The 21731-nt window shown below is 40.6% G+C and overlaps 1 protein-coding gene across 3 annotated transcripts in view; it reads right to left on the bottom strand.

Annotated features, from left to right (window-relative positions):
* Window positions 1-1119: 1119 nt before the first annotated feature.
* Window positions 1120-21731, bottom strand: part of LOC132828305 (suppressor of tumorigenicity 7 protein homolog) — a 164870-nt gene continuing 144258 nt past the window's right edge. For all 3 annotated transcript variants that reach the window (XM_060845289.1, XM_060845292.1, XM_060845290.1), the window contains exons 14-15: window positions 12393-12532; window positions 1120-2112 (exon numbers count right to left, since the gene is read on the bottom strand). In XM_060845289.1, coding sequence (XP_060701272.1) covers window positions 2017-2112; window positions 12393-12532 — 236 coding nt within the window. In that variant the 3' untranslated portion in view covers window positions 1120-2016. The remainder of the gene's footprint in view (window positions 2113-12392; window positions 12533-21731) is intronic.

The raw sequence follows: 21731 nt of genomic DNA, 5'->3' as shown, positions 1-21731 counted from the left end.
TAAGTCTCCTGTTGAAAGCAGGATTATTTCTTCAGCAAAAGCTGTGTCATATCATAAATTTTATAGATGTAGAATCAATCCAAGTCATTAGCAGCATTTTTTTAAAACTCAAATATTTCTAAAATGGAAGACATGTTGCGAAAAGCTTCTCACCTTGCACACATTAGTGTCATACACAAGACTGTTAAATTTCAAACATACATAACATTTTATACCACAAAGGAAAAAAGTGCTGATGGTAGGGCAAGCAGACTTCATATGGTCAAGAGGTCATCATTGAGAAAGCAAGAGCAAGTCAAAAGGTGCAAGGCTTGAACAAATTTCATTTGCAGAAAACAGGTTAATCATACAAATGTCTGTCACTTATGTCATGTTTAAATGTGTTATGAGCTTGATTATTTTAAAATAATTGTTATTGTATTTACTGGTGCACTGGATTATACAGTAAGTGATACCCAATTACAGATTCACATCTTGCATTTTATTTTGAACATCTCTAGAAAATCTCCTCAAAATTATCTCTGATCCAAGGCCGACAACCTCTTCAGGGAACTGAAGACAGTTACCTTTGGTATCTGCAAAAATTATTAGAGAGATGACTTTAATCTCCTATCCCTAGCACAGTTTGGGATGGAAGTTAGATTAAAAAAAATTGGGAAGCTACATTTGGTTCAATAGACACAGATTGGGGGTGAATCAACACTTAGGAGGTAGATTTGTCTTGGAATTTTTAAAAACTAAGCTGTATGCTTCCGTTTTAACTTGCTTTTATTTGTGACACCGGTCAATGAAACATGGCAAGATGGACTGGATTCATGCACCAAATGCCTTTACTGTACTACCTATGGGACAGGAGGAGCAAAAATGCATCCACCAATTAAAGCATAAAAGCAACATCAAATTCCCTGCACCACTGGTATTGGCGGTAGCTGCTACTCAGCAGCCTGTTGAGAAAACTTTAAGCAAGTTCACGCATTAATTTTAGGGAGGTATCATTCTTTAATTCTGAGTGCACCATCTGAAGATCCTCAACCCTAAATCTTATCCCAACTGTAGCTAATTTTTCAGCTCGAGGAATTTTAAGTACACAAGGACAACACGCTTTAAAAATACTGCATGGAACATTCACAGTATGTTTTAATGTAAATCTCAGCCAGGTAGCGACATATCACCAATCAATATCAATCATGAACAACTGCATATCTAGAGCAAGAGTGAGACTGGTCCTTGTAAGATCGGTGCTATGAAAGTAGGCTTGGGTGTTTGACCATATAATTTACAAAAAGAGGATATCCAGATTCCCAAATTAGTCCCAGTGCCTTCTTCCTCCCCCAAAGCCTTGCAATGTTTTCTATCCATTTTGACAATTCTTTTAGAAAAAGTTACCATTGGAATCAACTAAGCCCCCAGTAGAGAAGTCAGCAATATTGCTGAAGGCATGAGAAATGTTAAACATGACTGTGGGTACGAGTCAAGGGAACAGACTGAAGTAGGACAAGAACCAATGAGTGACCAACTTACAGAACAAACAACCAGATGGAGTAGATGAGTGGACAATACTCAACCCATTTAACAACAAAATGAGCACAATGATTGGGAACAATTGGAATTCTCTGGGCAGGTGCGTTGAGTTGAATAATCTTCTGCATGGCATGATCTTCTGAGCGAGCACAGGCAAGGTTTGTGAATGGAAATAAAAAGGACGTTGAGCTACACAAACAATGCACAAAATTTAACTTTATTTTTTCCCTTTTGATTTTTTTGTCTGTTTCTCCATCTAACGAAGAGAAATTGAAATAAATTCCTCAGTTCTTTGTTACAAGGTTAAAACACCCAGACTTGGCAGCAGCGACAGTGTCTCCGACTTGCAGTAGTGGTGTTCCCCTCAGCCTTTCCCTCCCTCACTTCAATCGTCTGGGCAGTGTTTTGTTCTACACTGACAGATCCTGGAAAGGGGTTGGAGGGGGGGATAGGGATAGAAAGAGTGTTGGGTCTGTTTTCTGTGAACCATTTGTGTCAGATTCGGGTCAGCAGGTGCCAGAAGCTAGAGGGTAAGACACTCTCAATCTTCTCCATCACAAAGTTGAAGGGTGCAAACAGTGTGCTGAAGAACTGCAAGACATTAAACAGCAAGGAAGCAAGTTAGAGGCATATTTTTCCACTGGAGTAACATACAGAAGCTTCATTACAAATCCACATTTTTCCTCTCCCAAAGGCATATCCCACCAAACCTTCAAGGGAAACGTATTGTTTTATTTGCAAAACTATTTGATTCCTGTTTTGTCTACTGACACTGTGCCTGGGCTGCCCTGGAATAAATTAACGAGAGAATTAAAATGTAGTAAAGAAAAATGCAGTCTACATTCAATGGTTTCTAGTAATCTGCAAATGAGGGTTGAGAAAGTATTATTGTTCTGTTCATCTACATATTAGCAAACAAAAGAATTAAGCATTATTATGGATTTTTTCCCCAAGTTATGAAAATAAATGTTAGTCAGTAACCAATAGCTACTCTGCTCAATACCACATTGTTTTGTACTAAGACATCCATAGAAGGAGATTTAAATGATTCCAAGGTTATTTGAGACAGTTGCATTCTATGCCAGCAGCAGGTGGAATCCTAGATTTCTAAAATGAATGTATTTTATCTTCTGAGCTACAGATTAAAATAAAGTCACCCAGCCTTTCTTAAATGCTTAAGAGCCAGAATTGACAACACATGTCAGATTGAACAGAAGGTCTTTTTAGAACCCAGATGTTTTGATAAAAGAACAAATTTACTTTCCTTGAAATACTTTAGCAGTTTTTTGAATCATGCAAATAAGAACAGCTAACAATCACGGGCAATTCAAGATTAACTTTCTGTCCTTGATTTCAACCCTGGTCAGGTGGTGGTGGTATGTTTGTCAGAATTAGAAAGCTGGGGGTTCTAATCCTGCATCAGTACACAAATCTCCACTGATGTTCCCAATGAACTATTAAGGGAGTATTGTACATTTTCCTCAGAATGTAAACATCGCAACCTTTTACTCTAAGATATGTTTCAGACATTTTCACAGCTAAAAACTTTAACGAACAGTTCAAGCAGTTGACAACTGACACCAGATTTCGATCATGAGTCGGTTTCCTTCATGATTTTTGTGGTAATGCTAACATCTTAATGAGGACTGCTTAGACCAATCATAAGTTTGACTTTAATTAAAAACAAAACTAGAGCAGGCTGATTATACACAATATACTACACAGAAACAGGCCATTTGGCCCAATTAGTCTGTGCTGGTGTCTACACTCTGCGCAAGCTTTTGCCCCATTCCATGTACATCATCTTCACTTTCCAATGTTCCCTCCTATTCCTTTTTAGCTCTTATACTCATTTAATTTTCTTTGAGAACGTTAAAGCTATTTCCCTCAAGTTCTATTCGTGATAGTGAGTTCCACCTACTAGGTACTCAGTGAAGAAATTTCTCCTCATTCCAGAACACAGACATAGAACAGTACAGGCCCTTCAGCTCTCGATGTTGTGCTGGCTTTTTATCCTACTCTAAAATCCAACTAACCTACATAATGTACATTTTAATATCACCCATGTGCCAATCCAAGAATCACTTAAATGTCCCTAATTTATCTGATTCTACTCCAACTGCTGGCACCACATTCCACACACCCACCTCTCTGTGTAAACAACCAACCTCTAACACCTCCCTTTGACCTTCCTACAATCACCTTAAAATTATGTCTCCTCGTGATAGACACTTCTGCCATGGAAAAAATTCTCTGGTTATCCACTCTGTCTGTGCCTCTAACCATCACATACACCTCTATCAGTCACCTCTCATCCTTCTTTGCTCCAATGAGAAAAGCCCTAGTTCCCTTTCTTTATAAGGCATGCCCTCCCAGTCTAGGCAGCATCCTGGTAAATCCCCTCTGCACCATCTCTACAGCTTCCACACCCTTCCTGTAATGAGATAACCAGAACGGAACACAATATTCCAATGTTGTCTTACCAGGGGTCTATAGAGCTGCAGCGTAACCTCACTGCTCTTAAGCAGAAACTCCCTGCTAATAAAAGCCAACTGATTTATTCGCAATTACTTGTCATTTGGTATTACAAAGGTGAGGCCTTTGTTTAAACGCTAATTTTTGCTTTAAAATAGCATTCTTGCAAACTACCCTGCTAAGTACAAGACAAAAAGCTACAAACATGTCTTTTTCAGCAATACTCAACTACCTTGCATTGACACAGCGTAGCATCTATACCTGCTGTCTGCAAAAAAAACTCTTCCAGAATCAGAATGTGTGAAGCTAAGAAATGTTTTTAAAAGTTTCATTGACAAAGACAAACAGCAAAATAATTAGTCACTTGGTCGTACAGATTTTGAGCAATCCTGATTTAAAAAAAAGACATGCTGAAGTTTTTTATTTACATTTGTCTGGACAGGATCACAAGAATTCTAAATCTCAGAGAACAATTTATACTGTGTGAGAAGAGAGTGCTGATTGGTTGGGAAATGGTCTCTGACTAGTTGAGTTATTGCTATTGAGATTGCAATAAGGAACAGTTAACCATTCAGGTTTGTTTAAAGGGAGAGCAACACACAGACTTGTTCATTCAGTTTGCAAAAACAGGACACTGCATACAAATGCTTTAAACAAGTCAAGAAAACAACAGGGTTCCAACTCTACTTTATCTGGACTCAAATGGACAGCAAACTCCAGGTCCAGGTACCTAGATGATCTTGAAATAAAATAGTAAGCAGACTGTTAAGGAGTCCAGGAAGACTCAACACACTAGCAGAAAGGACAGATAGGTGACAGGCACAATTCAAATGAATAAATGTGAAGTAATACCTTTTAGAAAGAAGGTCATGAAATGAAAGAGCAAGCGAGGGGAGATGAAGACATGGCATTTGTGCTGCATAAATATCGCATGAAATTTATAAAACATTGGCTCATTAAAAGTCAGTGGGCATGGTGTGAAATAGGCAGCTAAATATTAGGAACTCATTTTATGCTACAAGTATAGACCAAAATCACCGCCCACTCATCAGGGGTGTTTTTTTTATTTTAAGGCTGAAATGCTTTGCTATGGAGAGCAGTTCACGTAGAGGCCAATGTTTCTTGTAAGGAAAATGTGGATAAATATTTTCAAAGGAAGAACATGGGGCAGGACAACTAATTTTGGATTGCAGTACTTTGTTTCTGTGGAAATATTTCAGTAGAAACAAGAACAATTTCCTTTAGTAAGTTAAAGCATAAGTAACATTTTGATTTGAGACTGATATCTCCTGACCCTGATAGGTTGTGAATCACAGTGAAGTGTGATCATTATCTTCAATTAAACTACTGTCTTGCCTTGGTATTAACTCTTTGCAAGCTTGGCAACTTTACAGCTGAAGTCAATGCCAGATAAATTTAGTTTCACACACACGTTCATACGCAGGCACATCATAAAGTAATGAAAAAGGTCACAGTTAAGACCTTCTGGCCCACTGTGTCTGCACTGGCTCTTCAGAAGAGATCCTCAATTAGTTTCTTCCCTTGTTGTGGTTCTGCTCGCCGAGCTGGAAGTTTTTGCTGCAAACGTTTCGTTCCCTGGCTAGGGAACATCATCAGTGCGGTGGGAGCCTCATGTGAAGCGCTGCTTTGATGTTTCTTCCGGTATTTATATTGGTTTGTTCTTGCCGCTTCCGGGTGTCAGTTTCAGCTGCAGTGATTTGTATCTGGGGTCCAGGTCGATGTGTCTGTTGATGGATGTTCTTGCCGTTTCCGGGTGTCAGTTTCAGCTGTAGTGGTTTGTATATGGTGTCCAGGTCAATGTGTCTGTTGATGGAGTTTGGGGATAAATGCCATGCTTCTAGGAATTCTCTGGCTGTTCTCTGTCTGGCTTGTCCTATGATAGTGGTGTTTTCCCAGTCAAATTCATGTTGCTGGTTGTCTGAGTGTATGGCTACTAGAGATAGCTGGTCGTGTCGTTTTGTGGCTAGCTGATGTTCGTGGATGCGGATTGTTAGCGGTCTTCCTTTTGTCCTATATAGTGTTTTGTGCAGTCCTTGCATGGTTCCATAGCCAGGGAACGAAACGTTTGCAGCAAAAACTTCCAGCTCGGCGAGCAGAACCACAACAACGGATACCCGAGCTACAAATCTTCAATCAGATTTTAGTTTCTTCCCTTTGGTCTCCCTCTGAAGATCTACTATTTTTTCCACTCAAAATATTCCTTTCCTTGGGTGTCACTGGCTACCCTGGAGAAAATGGTGGTGAGCTACTTTCTTGAACCACTGCAATTCATCCGATGTAGGGACATGCACAGTACTGTTAGAAAGGGAGTTCCAGGATTTTTACTCAGCAACATTGAAGGAAGAGTTATTTAGGTCCAAGTCAGGATGGTGTTTGACTTGAAGGGAGATTTGGCGGTGGTGTTCCCATGCATCTACTGCCCTTGTCCTTCTAATGATAGAGATTACGGATTTGGAAGATTCGACGAAGGAGCTTTGGCAAGTTGCTACAGAGCATCTTCTAGATGGCACATACTCTTGTCCTGTGCACTGAAGGGAGTGAATGATCCATATGGTACAAGGGATGCCTATCAATACAGTTTCTCTATCTTGGATGGTGTCAAACCTCTCCTTGAGTGTTACTGGAGCTGCACCCATCCAGGGAAGTGGAGTCTGTTCCATCACACTCCTGAATTGTGCCAAGCACTGGGGAGTCAGGAGGTGAGTCATTCAAGCCCCTTTTGAAAATTATTATGGAATTAGATTACACCACCTTTCAAGCATGGCATTCCACAGCATACAACATGCCCCGTTAAATAAATAATCGTCTCCCCCAGGCTATTTTAAATGTGTTCTCTGGTTTCAGACCATATTATTAATGGAAACAGTGTCTTCCTACTTATCCAAAAAAAATCACTATTTCAAGTGCCCATTGAATCTATAGATTCGAGGGGAGAACAGTGCCAGCTGCTTCAGTGACTTCAGAGTATTGAAGTCCCTCAATCCTGCTATCTTTCAGCTAAATCTCCTCAGCACCTCAACGGCTTTGGCAATGCTTCCCAAGACGTAGTACCCAGAAACAGACACTAAACTCAAGTTCTTCTTTCAGGCAGGGGTTCTAAACCAGTGATTTAAAAAGGTTCAGTATATCTGCACTTAGTTGTTCAGTTGGAAACATCTAACACTGATATTCAAAATCCTGGAAAGACATTTCAACCACTAAATAAGATCTGCAGGATCCAACTTAAAATAGATTTAAGATTTTAACAGAGTGGAACTTCCATATGCTGTGTCTATATAATTAAATGCTTGTGTTATTATAAACCAGATATGATGAAACTGTTCAATAAGGAAGTGATAAAAATATGTTTTCATTTGTACAGAGTCCAAATTAGCTGCCACAGATGAAAGATCACTCAGAAATTCAGGAAAAAACATCTCTACTCAAAACGAGATGGTGAAACTTGCTGCAAAAATTGCAAGAACACAGACGCAGAAGCAGTCTGCTCTACAATTTAATTTGATCATGGCTATTATCCATCTCAATACCATTTTCCTGTGCTACCCTGTATCTATTAATATCACTAGTATTCAGAAATCTATTGATGCACACCTTGAACAGAGTCAGTGATTGAGTTTCCACTAGAAATACTGAGGTGTGTAGTTTGGATGCATTTAATGGGAAGTTAAATAAACAAAAGGGAGAAAGGAATCGCACAGGTTGAGACAAGGAAGTGTGTGAGCAGCCAATGTGCTGAGTACAGACCAGCAACACTCCATCTAAACTAGCCGCTCTGAGGCTGTGCATTCCAATTGGCGTACCAATGCATTGACTTTCAAAAGTTGATAATGTACATGAACTTCAGGAGTCTGCACAACGAGTGAGCATCGCAAACTAGTTGGTTCTGTGCTGAAAATTCCAGGTATAAAAAATTCTGCACACTTCCCCCTTGTCTGCTCTATTACCAGGAACACTTCCTTTGCCATCCGTAACATTTGCTGCTTCCACCTTTTCTCTTTCTCCCAGCCAATAAAACTTGAATCTATGTCAAGTCTCAATGTTCCAACAGGTTAATGTAAAAACAAAGAAAAAAAGAGGATACTGGAAATCTGAAACAAAAACAGAAAGAACTGGAGAAACTCAGCAGGTCTGGCAACAACTGCAAAAACAAAACAGGGTCAATGCATTGGGTCCAATAATCCTACGTCCCTACTAGACTCAATGAGTGATCAAAGCATTTTGGGGGAAAAGCTGCAACGTTTTTGTTCATGTTGGTAAAGTAGGTTCTTGCCCAGAGAAAGAAGTAGATGAACATAAAACAGAAAAAAATTGAGTTTTTTGCTTAATAATCTTTTGACAACTGATGACACAGCCATTAAGCTACTAAGTGAACTTTGTATTTTTTTTCCTCAGCAAAATAGCAACTCTCCTGCCTTTCCAACACTGCTCTGAGCTGTTTGTTAGACCGGATTGTGATCAGCCTTTGGCCAGATTATTATCTCCTGACACCTGTCCTGAATTAGACCATCTTTGAGGATTTGACTCCACAGGGCTGTTGTGGCAGAGTGGTTGTGCCTCTACTTCTGGACCAGGAGGCCCAGATTCTAATCTCACCTGTTCCAGAGGTGCGTAAGGACCATCTCTGAATAGGATGATTAGAAAATAAAGTCGTATGGGATGCCCCAGTCTATGAATGATATACTGCAGGAGGCAACCATTTGGCCCATTGTGCCAGTTCTGGATTTTCAAGCTGCTCCTGAGAGAACAGCCATTGAAAGTAGTACTTACTACCAAGATTTATAACCACTTAAGACTAGAAATGAAACTTAGGATTGCCAGGTGGAAGATTTCATTCCCTCAAAGTAAAAGACAATAAGACAGAGGACGATTATAACTGGAACAATACTGGCACTTATATTGTAATTTTCCCGATGGAGTGGAATTCTGTTATAAAACACAGATGGCCTCATTTAAATTATTCACTGTTCTCATCTCCTGACCCAGTGCAGGGTATTTCTTACACTTATTGTCTCATTTTGATAAAAATCTAATCTCTAATGGCAGAGTGCAAAAAAAACCCTGTGTTTTCCCATTAATCATACAAGGTCTCAAACCCAAGCCGTGCAGAGATATAGCAATTATTTTGTACTACAACATGAGCAGGACTGGTTTCTTCCACACAAAACCCAGCACTGAAGGCGAGGAGAAAGTTACATGGATCTGGTTCTGGAGGCTGCTCTGGTTAGTTTCACATTGGTCAACAAGTGGAGTCAGCACATTCAAGAGAGTTCTTTTCTAACCTCTTCCCCCACTCCACAACAACTCATTCTCTTTGGGATTGTGGGACTTGGGCCATTAACTATCTCCCCGCTTCGACCAATCTTTGAGAAGATAAGATTTATTACAGAATTACCAGCGGCCCCACAGGCACTGTCCCTCTGCTTTATCTCAAACGCCAATGCATGTTACAAACATGTGCTGAGCACTGACAAAATCTGACTGCTGTCATTCACACATCTAGCAAGCTGAATGGTACCTTGCTACTAACTGGCACCAAAATGCTTGTTCACACCAGAAGGTATGATGAGGTTTGTTCCTATTTAGAAAATAAAGCTTTAACTCCATGTTTCCTTTCACTGCCTGACACTCCTGGGTATAAGGCTCAGTGGGGCCTTCATCCTGAGACGGGTAACAGTCTTGCATGTGCCCATTACAGAGCTATGGTGCTGACAGCAACTGCCTTCTAATCAGATGGACCACTCAAGAGACCATTTCCTCCCAGTGCGGGGCTTATTCCTGCTATATTGACTACCCCGACTCATCTGTTCAGGGACAAACTGTTTATTTTTCTCTCTCTTCCCTCTTCATATCCCACACACATTTTCTGCTCTCAGCAAATCGTGGGAATATTTAAAAGCCTGTCACTTCTTTGAAATAATGTTTCACATTCTCCTTCAGTTTAACCTTTTATCCAATTTTTCCCTCTTAGCTAGTTTTCGACATAGAGAACCCTTACTAACAACACTGAATTGTCCCCTGGGATTTTGTGCTCAAGGTTCTAGAGAGAGGAACTTCAACCCACAACCTTGCGATTCACAGGTGCAAGTGCTACCCATTGAGCACGGCTAACAAGTAATTTGGTCAAGGAAGGAAAGGTATTATCATAGATCTTGATCCAATACACGGATCAGAAATCGGGCCATTCGGACCAAAGATTATGTGGCAGCTTTTATATTCCACATAATTCTTTTCCCATCATTCTTCAATTAAATATCAAAAATCTTGCCTCCCTTCTCTTTATTGTGCTTAAACACTCAAATTGTTTCTGCATGCACAGCTTTCAGACAAAGTGTTCCATATTCCAAGAGAATTAATGCGTTCTAGATTTGTTTTTCAACCGATGCTATTCCGGAATCAATGGTACATTCCTTTGTTTTGGATTTCCTTACTGCAGGGAACAGTAATGCCTCATTGTGGGGGCTTCCAGTCTTCTACACATGAGGCACTACTACAGTGGCCTGCTGCACTGCTGTTTCATTGTTATATGTATGTCATTTTGCTCATTAATTCAATCAATGCCTGTCCACATGCCTGAGAGATCACGATCTTTGTGACTACCAATTGTGCAGGTGAAGTTGGTCTATTTCAAAGCATCTTGGGGGAGTTTTAAGAACAGTAAATCCTAGATTGCAGCAGTGACTAGACTTCGAGGCATACTGCTATGGCCAAAAAGTGGAGTTCCCCTACTGCCCTGGTTCATGTTTAACTCGCAAAAAACACAAAAGAGGAAGTTTCTGGTTATTTAGTACACTGCAGCTTTTAAGATCCTATTGCATTCTTGTTGTGTGTCTTGTTCTTATCATTAAAACTGCAACAACAATCCAAAAGTTCATCAGCTTGGTGGTGTACTGAGGTTATGAAAGGCACTACATAAATGCAGGTTCTGTCTTCATAATCATACCAACAAACCTTCACAAACCTTACAAAAATCATACCAACAAGCAACAACACAGCCAAATAATGCAACCACAAATTCAGATAAGGAAGTGGTCCTCTAATTCAGTTACAGAGAGTTTAGAAGAGAAGAAAACTAACTGCAGTTGGAATGATGTCCCAGGATTACCTCAACATAAATGCTACAAGGTTTATCAACTGTCTGCCAGCATCTCCACGAAGGCGAGCTGCTTTTGCATAAACACAGACTGTGATTTGTGCAACCGTGTATATGACAGAGTGTTATTTTCTAATGTGGCGACAGTTCTCAAATCCAAAGAATTGCATTAACCGTTTTAATGCAGAAAGTTAGAGCCGCAGCTGATATGAAGCTCCATACTGATTCACATACAGCTCAGATCAGATTCATACAGCTACCATAGTGGTTAAAAATTCAAAAGAAAGCTGTGTGTCTAAACATTCTTCATAAAAAGGCAGCTTAAACATTTAGATTACATCCTTTTATTGTTTTCCTTTCATGGAGCTATTCAGAAGGTTTCCACCATAATCATACTCACAAAGCGAATGCATGACTGTTAGTTCCCTGTTCACCTTTTGTTAAATTAATTCCCATAATAGTTATAGGTCTAAACAAGGTCTGATATAATGAAGCCCCATGTGTATTAATGGAAAAAAAAAGCTTTTCAAGCCCATTTCCCCATTCAATAGAATCATGGCTCACCTTCTACATCAAACCCTACTGTTCTTCAGGGAAGGAAACCTACCATTCTCACCTGGTCTGGCTGATAGGCAACTCCAAACTCACAGCAACACGGTTGACTCTCATCTGCCCTCCGAAATGACCTAGCAAGCCATTCAGTTGTATCAATCAAACTTCAAAGGATTGAAATTGGACAGATCACCTGACATCATCCTAGGCAGCGGGAAAGACAACCACAGAAACAGGTGGAGCAAACAGGTTTGAAGGGATGAATGGCCTATTCCAGTTCCTATTTCTTATGCTCTTATGTCAGTCTTCAATGTATTCACCGACTCGGCACCCAGAATCATTCCAAAGCTTCCCTGAGTGAAGACATTTCTCCTTATCCATGTCCTAAGTGAAACAATGGAGACTCAAGAATTCTAGAATTAATCAGAGAAACTACCTCTCAGGGTAAGTAAGAGCAGGAGATGTTATAGAGCCAAACAGGTCTATGGGGTTAAGGTACTGATTGACCATGATCTTAACAAATAATGAGAATAGGCTCAAATGACTGAGGGACCTCCCCAATCCAAAAACATAAAATCCATCAGCCTGAATGCGTACTCCTTCTGATCCATCATAAAGAGCAATGGGGTGTTTGTCAATTCCAGTTTGACATTATTAAATTTATTTATTTATGCTGGTTACAAAACAGATTAGACTCAAGTGAGTACCTGGAAATTTCACTACCAATACTTACAGCCTTAGCAAAAACTCCCATGAGTTCTGGAAACTGATGTGTGAGGAGTGCCAGCATCGCAGTAAACGAACACAGTCCAGCTGTGAACAAGATGAAGAATGGGAGCTCTTTCTTCGGATAAACTGACACTTCATGGAAAGCTAGATAAGAACAAAGCATAGCCCTTCATTTTAAAAAGTGCCTTACAACTTGATCTATAGCATAGACTTTGTTCACATATCACAAAAGTAACATTGACATGGCTACATTTATTGCCTGTTATGAGGAAAATGTGAACATGGTGGTCCTTTATTTCAATTGAGGGTTTTGAATGAGAGGTAATCTTATTGAAACATACAAGATCTTGAGGGGGCTTGACAGGGTTGATGCTGCAAGAATGTTTCCTCATGTGGGAAAGTCCAAAACTAAATAATGGACACAGTTTAAAAGATCAAGGACTTCGCATTTAAGTTGGAGATGAGGAAGATTTTTTTTTCTGACAGGGTCATAAGTCTTTGGTACTCTCTTTCAAAGAGCAGTGAAGGCAGGATTATTGAACTTCTTTCAGGCAGAGGTAGATGGAATCTTAACTGAGGCAGTCAACGGTTATCGGAGACAGGCAGAAATGTGGAATAAAAACCATCTAGTCGAACAGTGAAGTTTGTGGGAGAGGGGTCTCCAAATGGCTACATCCTTCATCTAATTCATCTATTCATATATGGATCCATTTGGATAACATTCGCCTACACAACCCATTTAGTCCCTCTTTCATAGTCGATCTGTGTTTGAACTCTAAAAGCCTATCTTCATTTTTTTTTAAAACATCTTTTGTCTGGTCAAAATCTGTGCCAAACTGAAAGTCTTAAGTCAGGTTGCATCCACAGCTTGTTATAGCACAGCGTTTCACACTTTTGGAATTATTTGACAGTTTTCAATATCTCTCCAAAATGGTCTGGTTTTGAAATTAAGGTTATGTTCTGTTGTCCGCATGGAAAAAAAGTCATCTTCCTGTTCTATTAATTGCTTTCAAAATTCTAAAAATCTCAATTAAACCACTCCATGGCTTCTAAATTAACCTTCTATTTCAGGGAGTTTGTGTAATCACTCCACATAACCTAATACTTGGGAGACCTGGTAACATACTGCTGAATCCACAGCACACTCCTTTTCAAGCTGATTATATTCCAAGGGACAGTGGTCAGAACTGGTCACAGATGATATCTAAACATGGGTTTTGTAAAGCTGTAGGCAAACTTCCTGCCCTTTACTTTTATACCTTAGATTAAAGTGCTTAACATTCTGGTAGCTTTTTGATTTTGTTTCTGTTGTCTATTATTAAGTATATTTATATTTCTTGTGCCTTTGGCCAAGAGCTAGCTGGTTCAAATTGCTAACTGCATGCAATGTTAAGTTTAAGCAGATAACTTGGTACCTCAGTCTCAGCCCAGTGAAGTTTTAAATGATTCTTAATGATTTAGCAGGCAGACTAAAGTCTTAATCCTTGTTATTTTGACCTCCCGAAATTGTAAAACAGTTCCATACAATGTAGTCAGTAATTTGAACCAAAACCATTCTGTTCCATTGCAAGTGCATGTAAGTGCAACATAAGCTTTGTGTTCATCTAAATTGCAACAATCTTGATCCAAAGGTGTTGCCATTTTGTAAAAACAACATGGAATTCAGGACAAAACTTAGGTGAAGATTTGCACAAACTAGCGGACAATTGCTACCCTACGACCTCTCAGACACATGGTCAAGCTGAGCCTAAACAAAGAGAAATCCATTTCTTCTCCAATAGTTGCTACGTCTCTCAAGTAAGATGAGAAAATCAAAATCAAGATGCTGCTTGACTGCAGTCATTGCGCCAAAATTCCTGGAACAAGGCATTTTTTCAGAGAACTTAATTGGTCAAAGAAAGTAAACGCCAAATGACTCCTTGTGTGGCTATAGTTGTGTTCTCATCTGGAGTATTACCACATCAAGATCATAATCTCGTTAATCATTTTGGCTGAGAGAACACTCAGTCAGGAACAAACAGTTTCCAATCTTTTACCTTCTGTTCTAATAAATGGTTACACCTGAAACTTTAACCTGCAAGTTCTGTTTCAGACACTGATGAACTGATTAATTATTTTCAAGGGTGATTAGTTCTGACTCTCATTTTTCTTGCTTGCTTGTAAACATTGCTCAATAATCTCACATAATATTGCAAATTACTCACAAATTGCTGTTCTTTCTCATTTTTTCTTTTTAGCCCGATATTTATGGAAAAGTTAGGAAATGCCGAAGTTAACGGCAGAATCCATTTAACATTTTTTGCTTCCTGGTCAGCAGCCACTGAGAGGGGTTGACTAACAAACTGCCAGGCAGGAATGACTATTACACCCTTGGCCACAGATGGAAAGTGCAAGGAGGGAGTGGGGATTGGTGGGGGGTGAAATTGGACTGAAAGAGAAGGTACTTAGGTAGCTTATAAGTATCTGACTGCAGTGAGTGTCCAACAGGCTTGCTGTGGGCGGGGGTGGGGTGGTGGAAGAGAGGAGAGAGTGAGACACCTGCGGGGGTTATCAAGGAAATTCTCCTGCTCCCTCAGGTATTTACAACACTTGGATTTAACTATCGCTCATTTCTTGGTCCTTCAGTTGATGGGTCTTGGTGACCCTGGAAACCTACCGATAGGCATGGAGCTTCAAACAAAACTGTAGAACAAAGAACCTTACAGCACAGGAACAGGCCCTTCAGCCCTCCAATCCTGCGCTGATCCAGATACTCTATCTAAATCTTCCGCCTATTTTCTAAGGATCTGTGTCCCTTTGCTCCCTGCTCATTCGTGTATCTGTCCAGATACATCTTAAATGATGCTATCGCTCATGCTTCTACCACCTCCACTGGTAACGCATTCCAGGCACCCACCACCCTCTGAATAAAGAGCTTTCTACACATATCTACCCTCAACGTTTCCCCTCTTACTTTGAATTCGTGATCCCTAGTAATTGAGCCCTCCACACTGGGGAAAAAATGTTTCTTGCTATCCACCCTGTCTACACCTCTTCTTATGATTTTGTAGGCTTCAATCAGGTTCCCCCTCAACTTCTGTCTTTCCAATTAAAATAATGCTAAACTACTCAACCTCTCCTCATAGCTAGCACCCTCCATACCAGGTAACATCCTGGTGAACACCCTCTGTACCTTCTCCAAAGCATCCACATCCTTTTGGTAATGTGGTGACCAGAACTGTATGCAGTATTCCAAATGTAGCCGAACCAAAGTCTTATACAACTGTAAGATGACCTGCCAACTCTTGTACTCAATACCCCGTCCGATGAAGGAAAGCATGCCGTATGCCTTCATGACCACACTACTGACCTGCATTGCCATTTTCAGGGACCAATGGACCCGAACACCCAGACCTCTTTGTACATCAATTTTCCCAGGACTTTTCCATTTACGACAGTTTGCTCTGGAACCGCATTTTCAAAATGCATCAACTCACATTTGTCCAGATTGAATGCCATCTGCCATTTCTCTGTCCAAATCTATGTTCTGCTGTATTCTCTGACAGTGCCCTTCACTATCTGCTACTTCACCAATCTTAGTCTCATCTGCAAACTTGCTCATGAGACAACCTACACCTTCTTCCAAATCATTTATCATACACAACAGCACGGATTCCTGTGGGACACCACTGGTCATAGGTCTCCATTTTGAGAAGCTCCCTTACACTACTACTGTCTCCTGTTGCCCAAACAGTTCTCTACCCATCTAGCTAGAACACCCTGGACCCCATGCGACTTCACCTTCTTCATCAGCCTACATGGAGAACTTTATCAAATGCCTTACTAAAGTCCATGTATATGACGGGGAGAAAGGTGAGGTCTGCAGATGCTGGAGATCAGAGCTGAAAATGTGTTGCTGGAAAAGCGCAGGTCAGGCAGCATCCAAGGAACAGGAGATTCGATGGGCTTATGCCTGAAACGTCGAATCTCCTGTTCCTTGGATGCTGCCTGACTTGCTGCGCTTTTCCAGCAACACATTTTCCGTTCCATGTATATGACATCTACATCCCTTTCCTCATCAACCAACTTTGTCACCTCTTCAAAGAATTCTAGTAGGTTTGTAAGTCATGACCTTCCCTGCAGAAAACCATGCTGCCCATCACTGATAAGCCCATTTTCTTCCAAATGGATATACATCATATCCCTTAGTATCTTCTCCAGTAGCTTCCTTACCATGGACGTCAGGTTCACAGGCCTGTAATCACCTGGATTATCCCTGGTACCCTTCTTAAACAAGGGGACAACATTAGCAATTCTCCAGAGCTCTGAAACCTCCCCCCATGTTCAAGGATGCTGCAAACATATCTGTTAAAGCCCCAGTTGTTTCCTCTCTTGCTTCCCTAGTAACCTGAGATAGATCTCATCCAGACCGGAGGACTTGTCCACGTTAATGTCTTTTTGAATACACAACACTTCCTCCCTCCTTATGCAGACCTCATTTGAGTAATTAAAGATCTATCCCTAACCTCAAAGTCCATGTTCCTGTCCTCTGTGAATAGCGATGCAAAGTACTCATTAAGAATCTCACCCATTTTCGCTGACTCCATGCATATCTTCCCTCCTTTGTCCAGGAGTGTGCCAGCCTTTTCCCTAGTTACCTTCTTGCTCCTTATATATGAATAAGGGACTTTGGGGTTTTCCTTAACCTAGCTTGCTAAGGATACCTCATGACCCCTTTTAGCCCTCTTAATTCCTCGTTTCAGATCGGTCCTACATTCCTGATATTCTTCCAACGCTTCAGCTGTCTTCAGTCACCTAGACCTTATTTTTCCTCTTAGCTAGTTTCTATTTCACCAGTCATCCATGGTTCCCTAATCTTGCCATTTCTATCCCTCATTTTCACAGGAACAGGCCTCTCCTGCACGCTAATCAATCTCTCTTTAAAAGCCTCCCACATATCCAATGTGGATCTCCCTTCAAACAGCTGCTCCCAATCTCGATTCCCCAGCTCCTGCGGAGTTTTGGTACAGTTGACCTTCTCCCAATTTAGCGCTCTTCCTTGAGGATCATGCTTGTCTTTGTCCGTGAGTATTCTAAAACTAAAGGAATTGTGTAGCTGTAATGTGGAGGTGTACAGCTTCATTAAAATCTGTATCAGAAATCCACCTATGCAGAGAGCAAGTTAGTCACCACCACCAACCCCAATAAAAGACCATAAAGTACAGCAGAATGAGGTCATTCGGCCCCTCCATTAGATCTGCCATTTGATCATGACTGACATATTTCGCAATCCCATTCTCCTGCCTTTTCCCTGTAACCCTTCATCTCCTTACTAATCAAAAATCTTTCCTAAATATAGTAAATAACTTGACCTCCACAGTCTCTTGTGGCAGTAAATTCCACAGACTAACCATGCTCTGGCTGAAGAAATTCCTCCTCATCTCAGTTCTTCAGGGTCATGCCTTCACTCAGAATATGTCCTTGGGTCCTAGTCTCTCTGACTATTGGAAACATCCACATCCACTCTACCTGGGCCCCTCAGTATTCTGAAACTTTCAAGCAGATTCTCCCTCCACTCTTCTAAACTCCATGAGTACAGACCCAGAACCTTCAACCAACCTCAGCAGTCAAGTCTGTCACCCCGAGATCATTTTTGTAACCTCCGCTGGACTCCCTCCAAGGCCAGCTCATTGTTTCTTAGATATGGAGCTCAAATTGCTCACAATGTTCCAAACGCTGTCTGACCAGAGCCTTATATAGCCTCCACAGTACACCTCTGCTCTTGATTTCTAGCTCTCTTGGAATGAATGCAAACATTGCATTTGCTTTCCTAATGGTCAGTTGAACCTGCATGTTAACCTTAAAGAGAATCCTGAGGACTCTCAATTCTCTTTGTGGTTCAGATTTCTGAAGCCTTTCCTAGTTTAGAAAACAGTCTACACCTTTATTCTTCCTAATAAAGAGCATTACCTCCCACTTTCCCCACAATGTATTCCATCTGCCATTCCTTTGCCCGTTCTCCTAGCCTACAAGTCTTTCTGCAGCTCCCCTGTTTCCCCAACACTACCTGCCCATCCACCTATTATTGTGCTATTGGTCGACAATGAAGGGCTTTGAGAAGATGAATAGGGATAATTTCCTTTCGTCAGTAGCTATCTCATATAAATTTAAGATAAATCAACAAAGGTTGTGCATATTTTGTTTAATATGGTTATTTTGGCAGGAATATAAACTTGGTCAGAACAACAGTGGATGTAACAAAAGGAAATGGATTAATTATCTGGAATTTACGACACAGAACCTACTCTTTCCTACTCTACTCTATTCACTTCCCCAACATGTAGAATTGGGCTTTCCATTTAATGCACTAACCTTAACAATTCCACCTGGTAACAAGTTTCACATTCTCACCATTCCTCAAATAAAGAATTGCTCTGAAATTCCCTGTTTGATTTATTACTAATTGTTTTATATTTACTACCACTAATTCTGAACTCCTTGAAGTGGAAAGATCACTTTAATGCCAAACTTATTAAGCACAGTCTTAATTTTAATGACTTCTACCAGGTTACCGAGATCTGATGATTTTTTTAAAAGAGAGAAGAGCAAAAACCCAAGCTTGAATAGGTTACTTGTTTTTTTTTCAAAAAGCGAGTGGACAAGCTCTTCAATGAGTAGACACAGGCACCGTAACTGGTCCCATTCTGAGAGAGGGCATCCTATCATCCTAAGCAATTGGGGAAGTTTAGAGAGAAGACAGTGGTGTTCAGATCCATCAAGAAGAAACTGAATGTTTTACTGTCATTTCCCCATCCATTCAATTAAAAGCGGCACAGTGGTTAGCACTCCTGTCTCACAGCACCAGGGTCCCAGGTTCAATTCCAGCCTTAGGTGACCGTCTGTGTGGCTTTTGCACATTGTCCCAGTGTTTGCGTGGGTTTCCTCCGGGTGCTCCAGTTTCTTCCCACAGTCCAAAGATGTGCAGGTCAGGTGAATTGGCCATGGGAAATTGCCCAGTGATAGGTGCATTAGTCAGAGAGTGATGGGTTACTCTTCAGAGGATCGGTGTGGAATTTTGGCTGAAGGGCCTATTTCCACACTGTAGGGAATCTAATCTAACCTAAAAGAAGGTTGGACACTTCCCTTTCAGTTCTTTTAAGTGTTGTCCTTATGTTGAAAATAACAGGGTGAAGTGATCAGCATTATAATTTCAATTTTGTAATTGTGTACAAAAGAGCAGGAGTAAGCAATACAGCTGCCAAAATTGTTGGTATTTTTTAAACTGGGTGGGATCCTGCCACATTTCCAATTTTCTTCACTCAGGTTGTGGTTAAAATATGGAACTCTGTTTCGTATGGATATACTCAAGTCAGATAGGGATGCATTTAAGGGGGGTTTTATAACTTCTACATGGGACATGGGCACATGTGCATTATCCATCCCTAACAGCCATTTCAGATGACAGTTCAGACTTAACCACACTGCTGTCACTTTGATACATTAGGTAAGGATAGAAGATTTCCCTCCTTAAAGGTCATCAGTGAGTGAACGAGACAAGTTCTCACAATTACTGATAATAGCTGTTGCGGTCATCATTACTGAAACTACCTTTGTATTCCAGATTTTATTTCTTAACTTGAACTTTCATCAGCATCTGTGGTGGGATTTGAACTCATGACCTCAGAGCATTAATCTGAGCTTCTCGTTAACTCATTGTGACATAGGAACTATACCACCAACTGCCCCCATAAGGAAAGAGGAGAGTATCATGCTGATTGTAAAAAATGAGGTAGGGTGAGAGGAGCTGTGCATGGAGCAGAAACACCCGTACAGACCAGTTGGGCAGAACTGCTGCACAGCTGTAAATCGGACGCAATTCCCACATGCTGGGCAGAATTGACAAGTTGAGAAGCAATGCTCCTTTATGGAAGTAATTAAGCTGTAAAGAGCTGGGGCAGTTCTTTTCTAAAACAATCAGCCCCCTTGGGGTACTTCATCTGAGCAATGAGATCATCTTAATCGAGTGACTGTTTGACCCAATGTCCCAGGTAGGAATTTACTTCCTCCTGAAGCATCAACTGCTCAGAAATTGGAAATCACAATCCCATAATGCACTTCTGTAGATGTCTGCAAGGATCACCCTCAGACACATCAAACCGCTTCAACAGACAAACACATGCATTCTTCCAACCACCATACACAAACAGGGGGGAAACAGACCTTAACTAGGATTACAGCGTACAAGTAAAACCAAATAGAAACCTTGTATGCCGAGCTGGAGAGTTAAGCAAATTCAGCACACTGAATACCAAGGCCTCCTGGTCTCTGTTGGAATTTGTACCTGTGCCCTGAAGCAATTCCTTTCCAAACTGAAGCACAGAACCAAAGCTCCCACACTGATAAGGCACAGATTTTAAGCTTCATAATAATACAATAAGCCATTAAAATAACTTAAGTATTATGAAGGGCACCTGAATCTTACCTTACTCAATGAGTGATTAAAATTATCACTTAGCTTGACTGATTGTAATTTTAAATTTATTTGCACAACAGTAAAACTGTGAACCATTTTACTCTGCAGTATGCCAGGAATTTTCAATGGGAATTGTCTGCACATTTTTGACCTAATTACAGGAGAAAAGTTCAAAGCTAAAACCTGCAAAAGTAATCCATTTTTCTTTGTCTTTCAGTCATTTCTTCAGGAAATTATGAGCCTATAATCCTAACTTTAATCAAAACAGTTTTATATTTCAATATTACAAAATTGTAGAGAGAGTGTGTCTCTCTCTCTCTCTAATGGAGGGGCAGGGGTTGGAGTGGAAGGGTTATAGCAAAGACAGAGCTGGAAAAGACTTGTAAAAGCAAAAAGAAAGGTGGCAAATCTGGGGGGAATAAATAATAAAGTATCAGAGGACAGGGATGCCATGTTTAACAATGTAGACTGCCAGTGATGCAACTCAGGAGACAAGGCATTTATTCATGAGTTACTGGGGGACAAAAATCATCAGAAAAGTGCAACTCACAAACACAAAGAACTTTCACTTACAGAACTCTATTCATATCCACAGATTTCCTTTGCAGCTAATTAATTACTATCAAAAAGTGTCGTCTTTAATGTTAGGCAAGCGAACACAGCAGTCAATTTGCATTCAAGATACCACAAATAACCAAGAGATGAAAGACCAGCTAATTTGCATTTAGGTTTTGGTGCTGGTTGAGGGGGAAGATGCCATTTGAAAGAACGGTAAACTTTCCTGCTTTTTCTCCGAACCAGCACCATTGGATTGAAAAAGGCAGACAGAAAGAGAGAGAGGGGGAGAGGGGGAGAGGGGGAGAGGGGAGAGGGGGAGAGGGGGAGAGGGGG

This window comes from Hemiscyllium ocellatum, chromosome 26 (assembly GCF_020745735.1).
Source record: "Hemiscyllium ocellatum isolate sHemOce1 chromosome 26, sHemOce1.pat.X.cur, whole genome shotgun sequence".
Taxonomy (NCBI): Eukaryota; Metazoa; Chordata; class Chondrichthyes; order Orectolobiformes; family Hemiscylliidae; genus Hemiscyllium; species Hemiscyllium ocellatum.
Note: the sequence above shows the minus strand (reverse complement) of the source record. Positions and strands in the feature narration are given on the sequence as shown.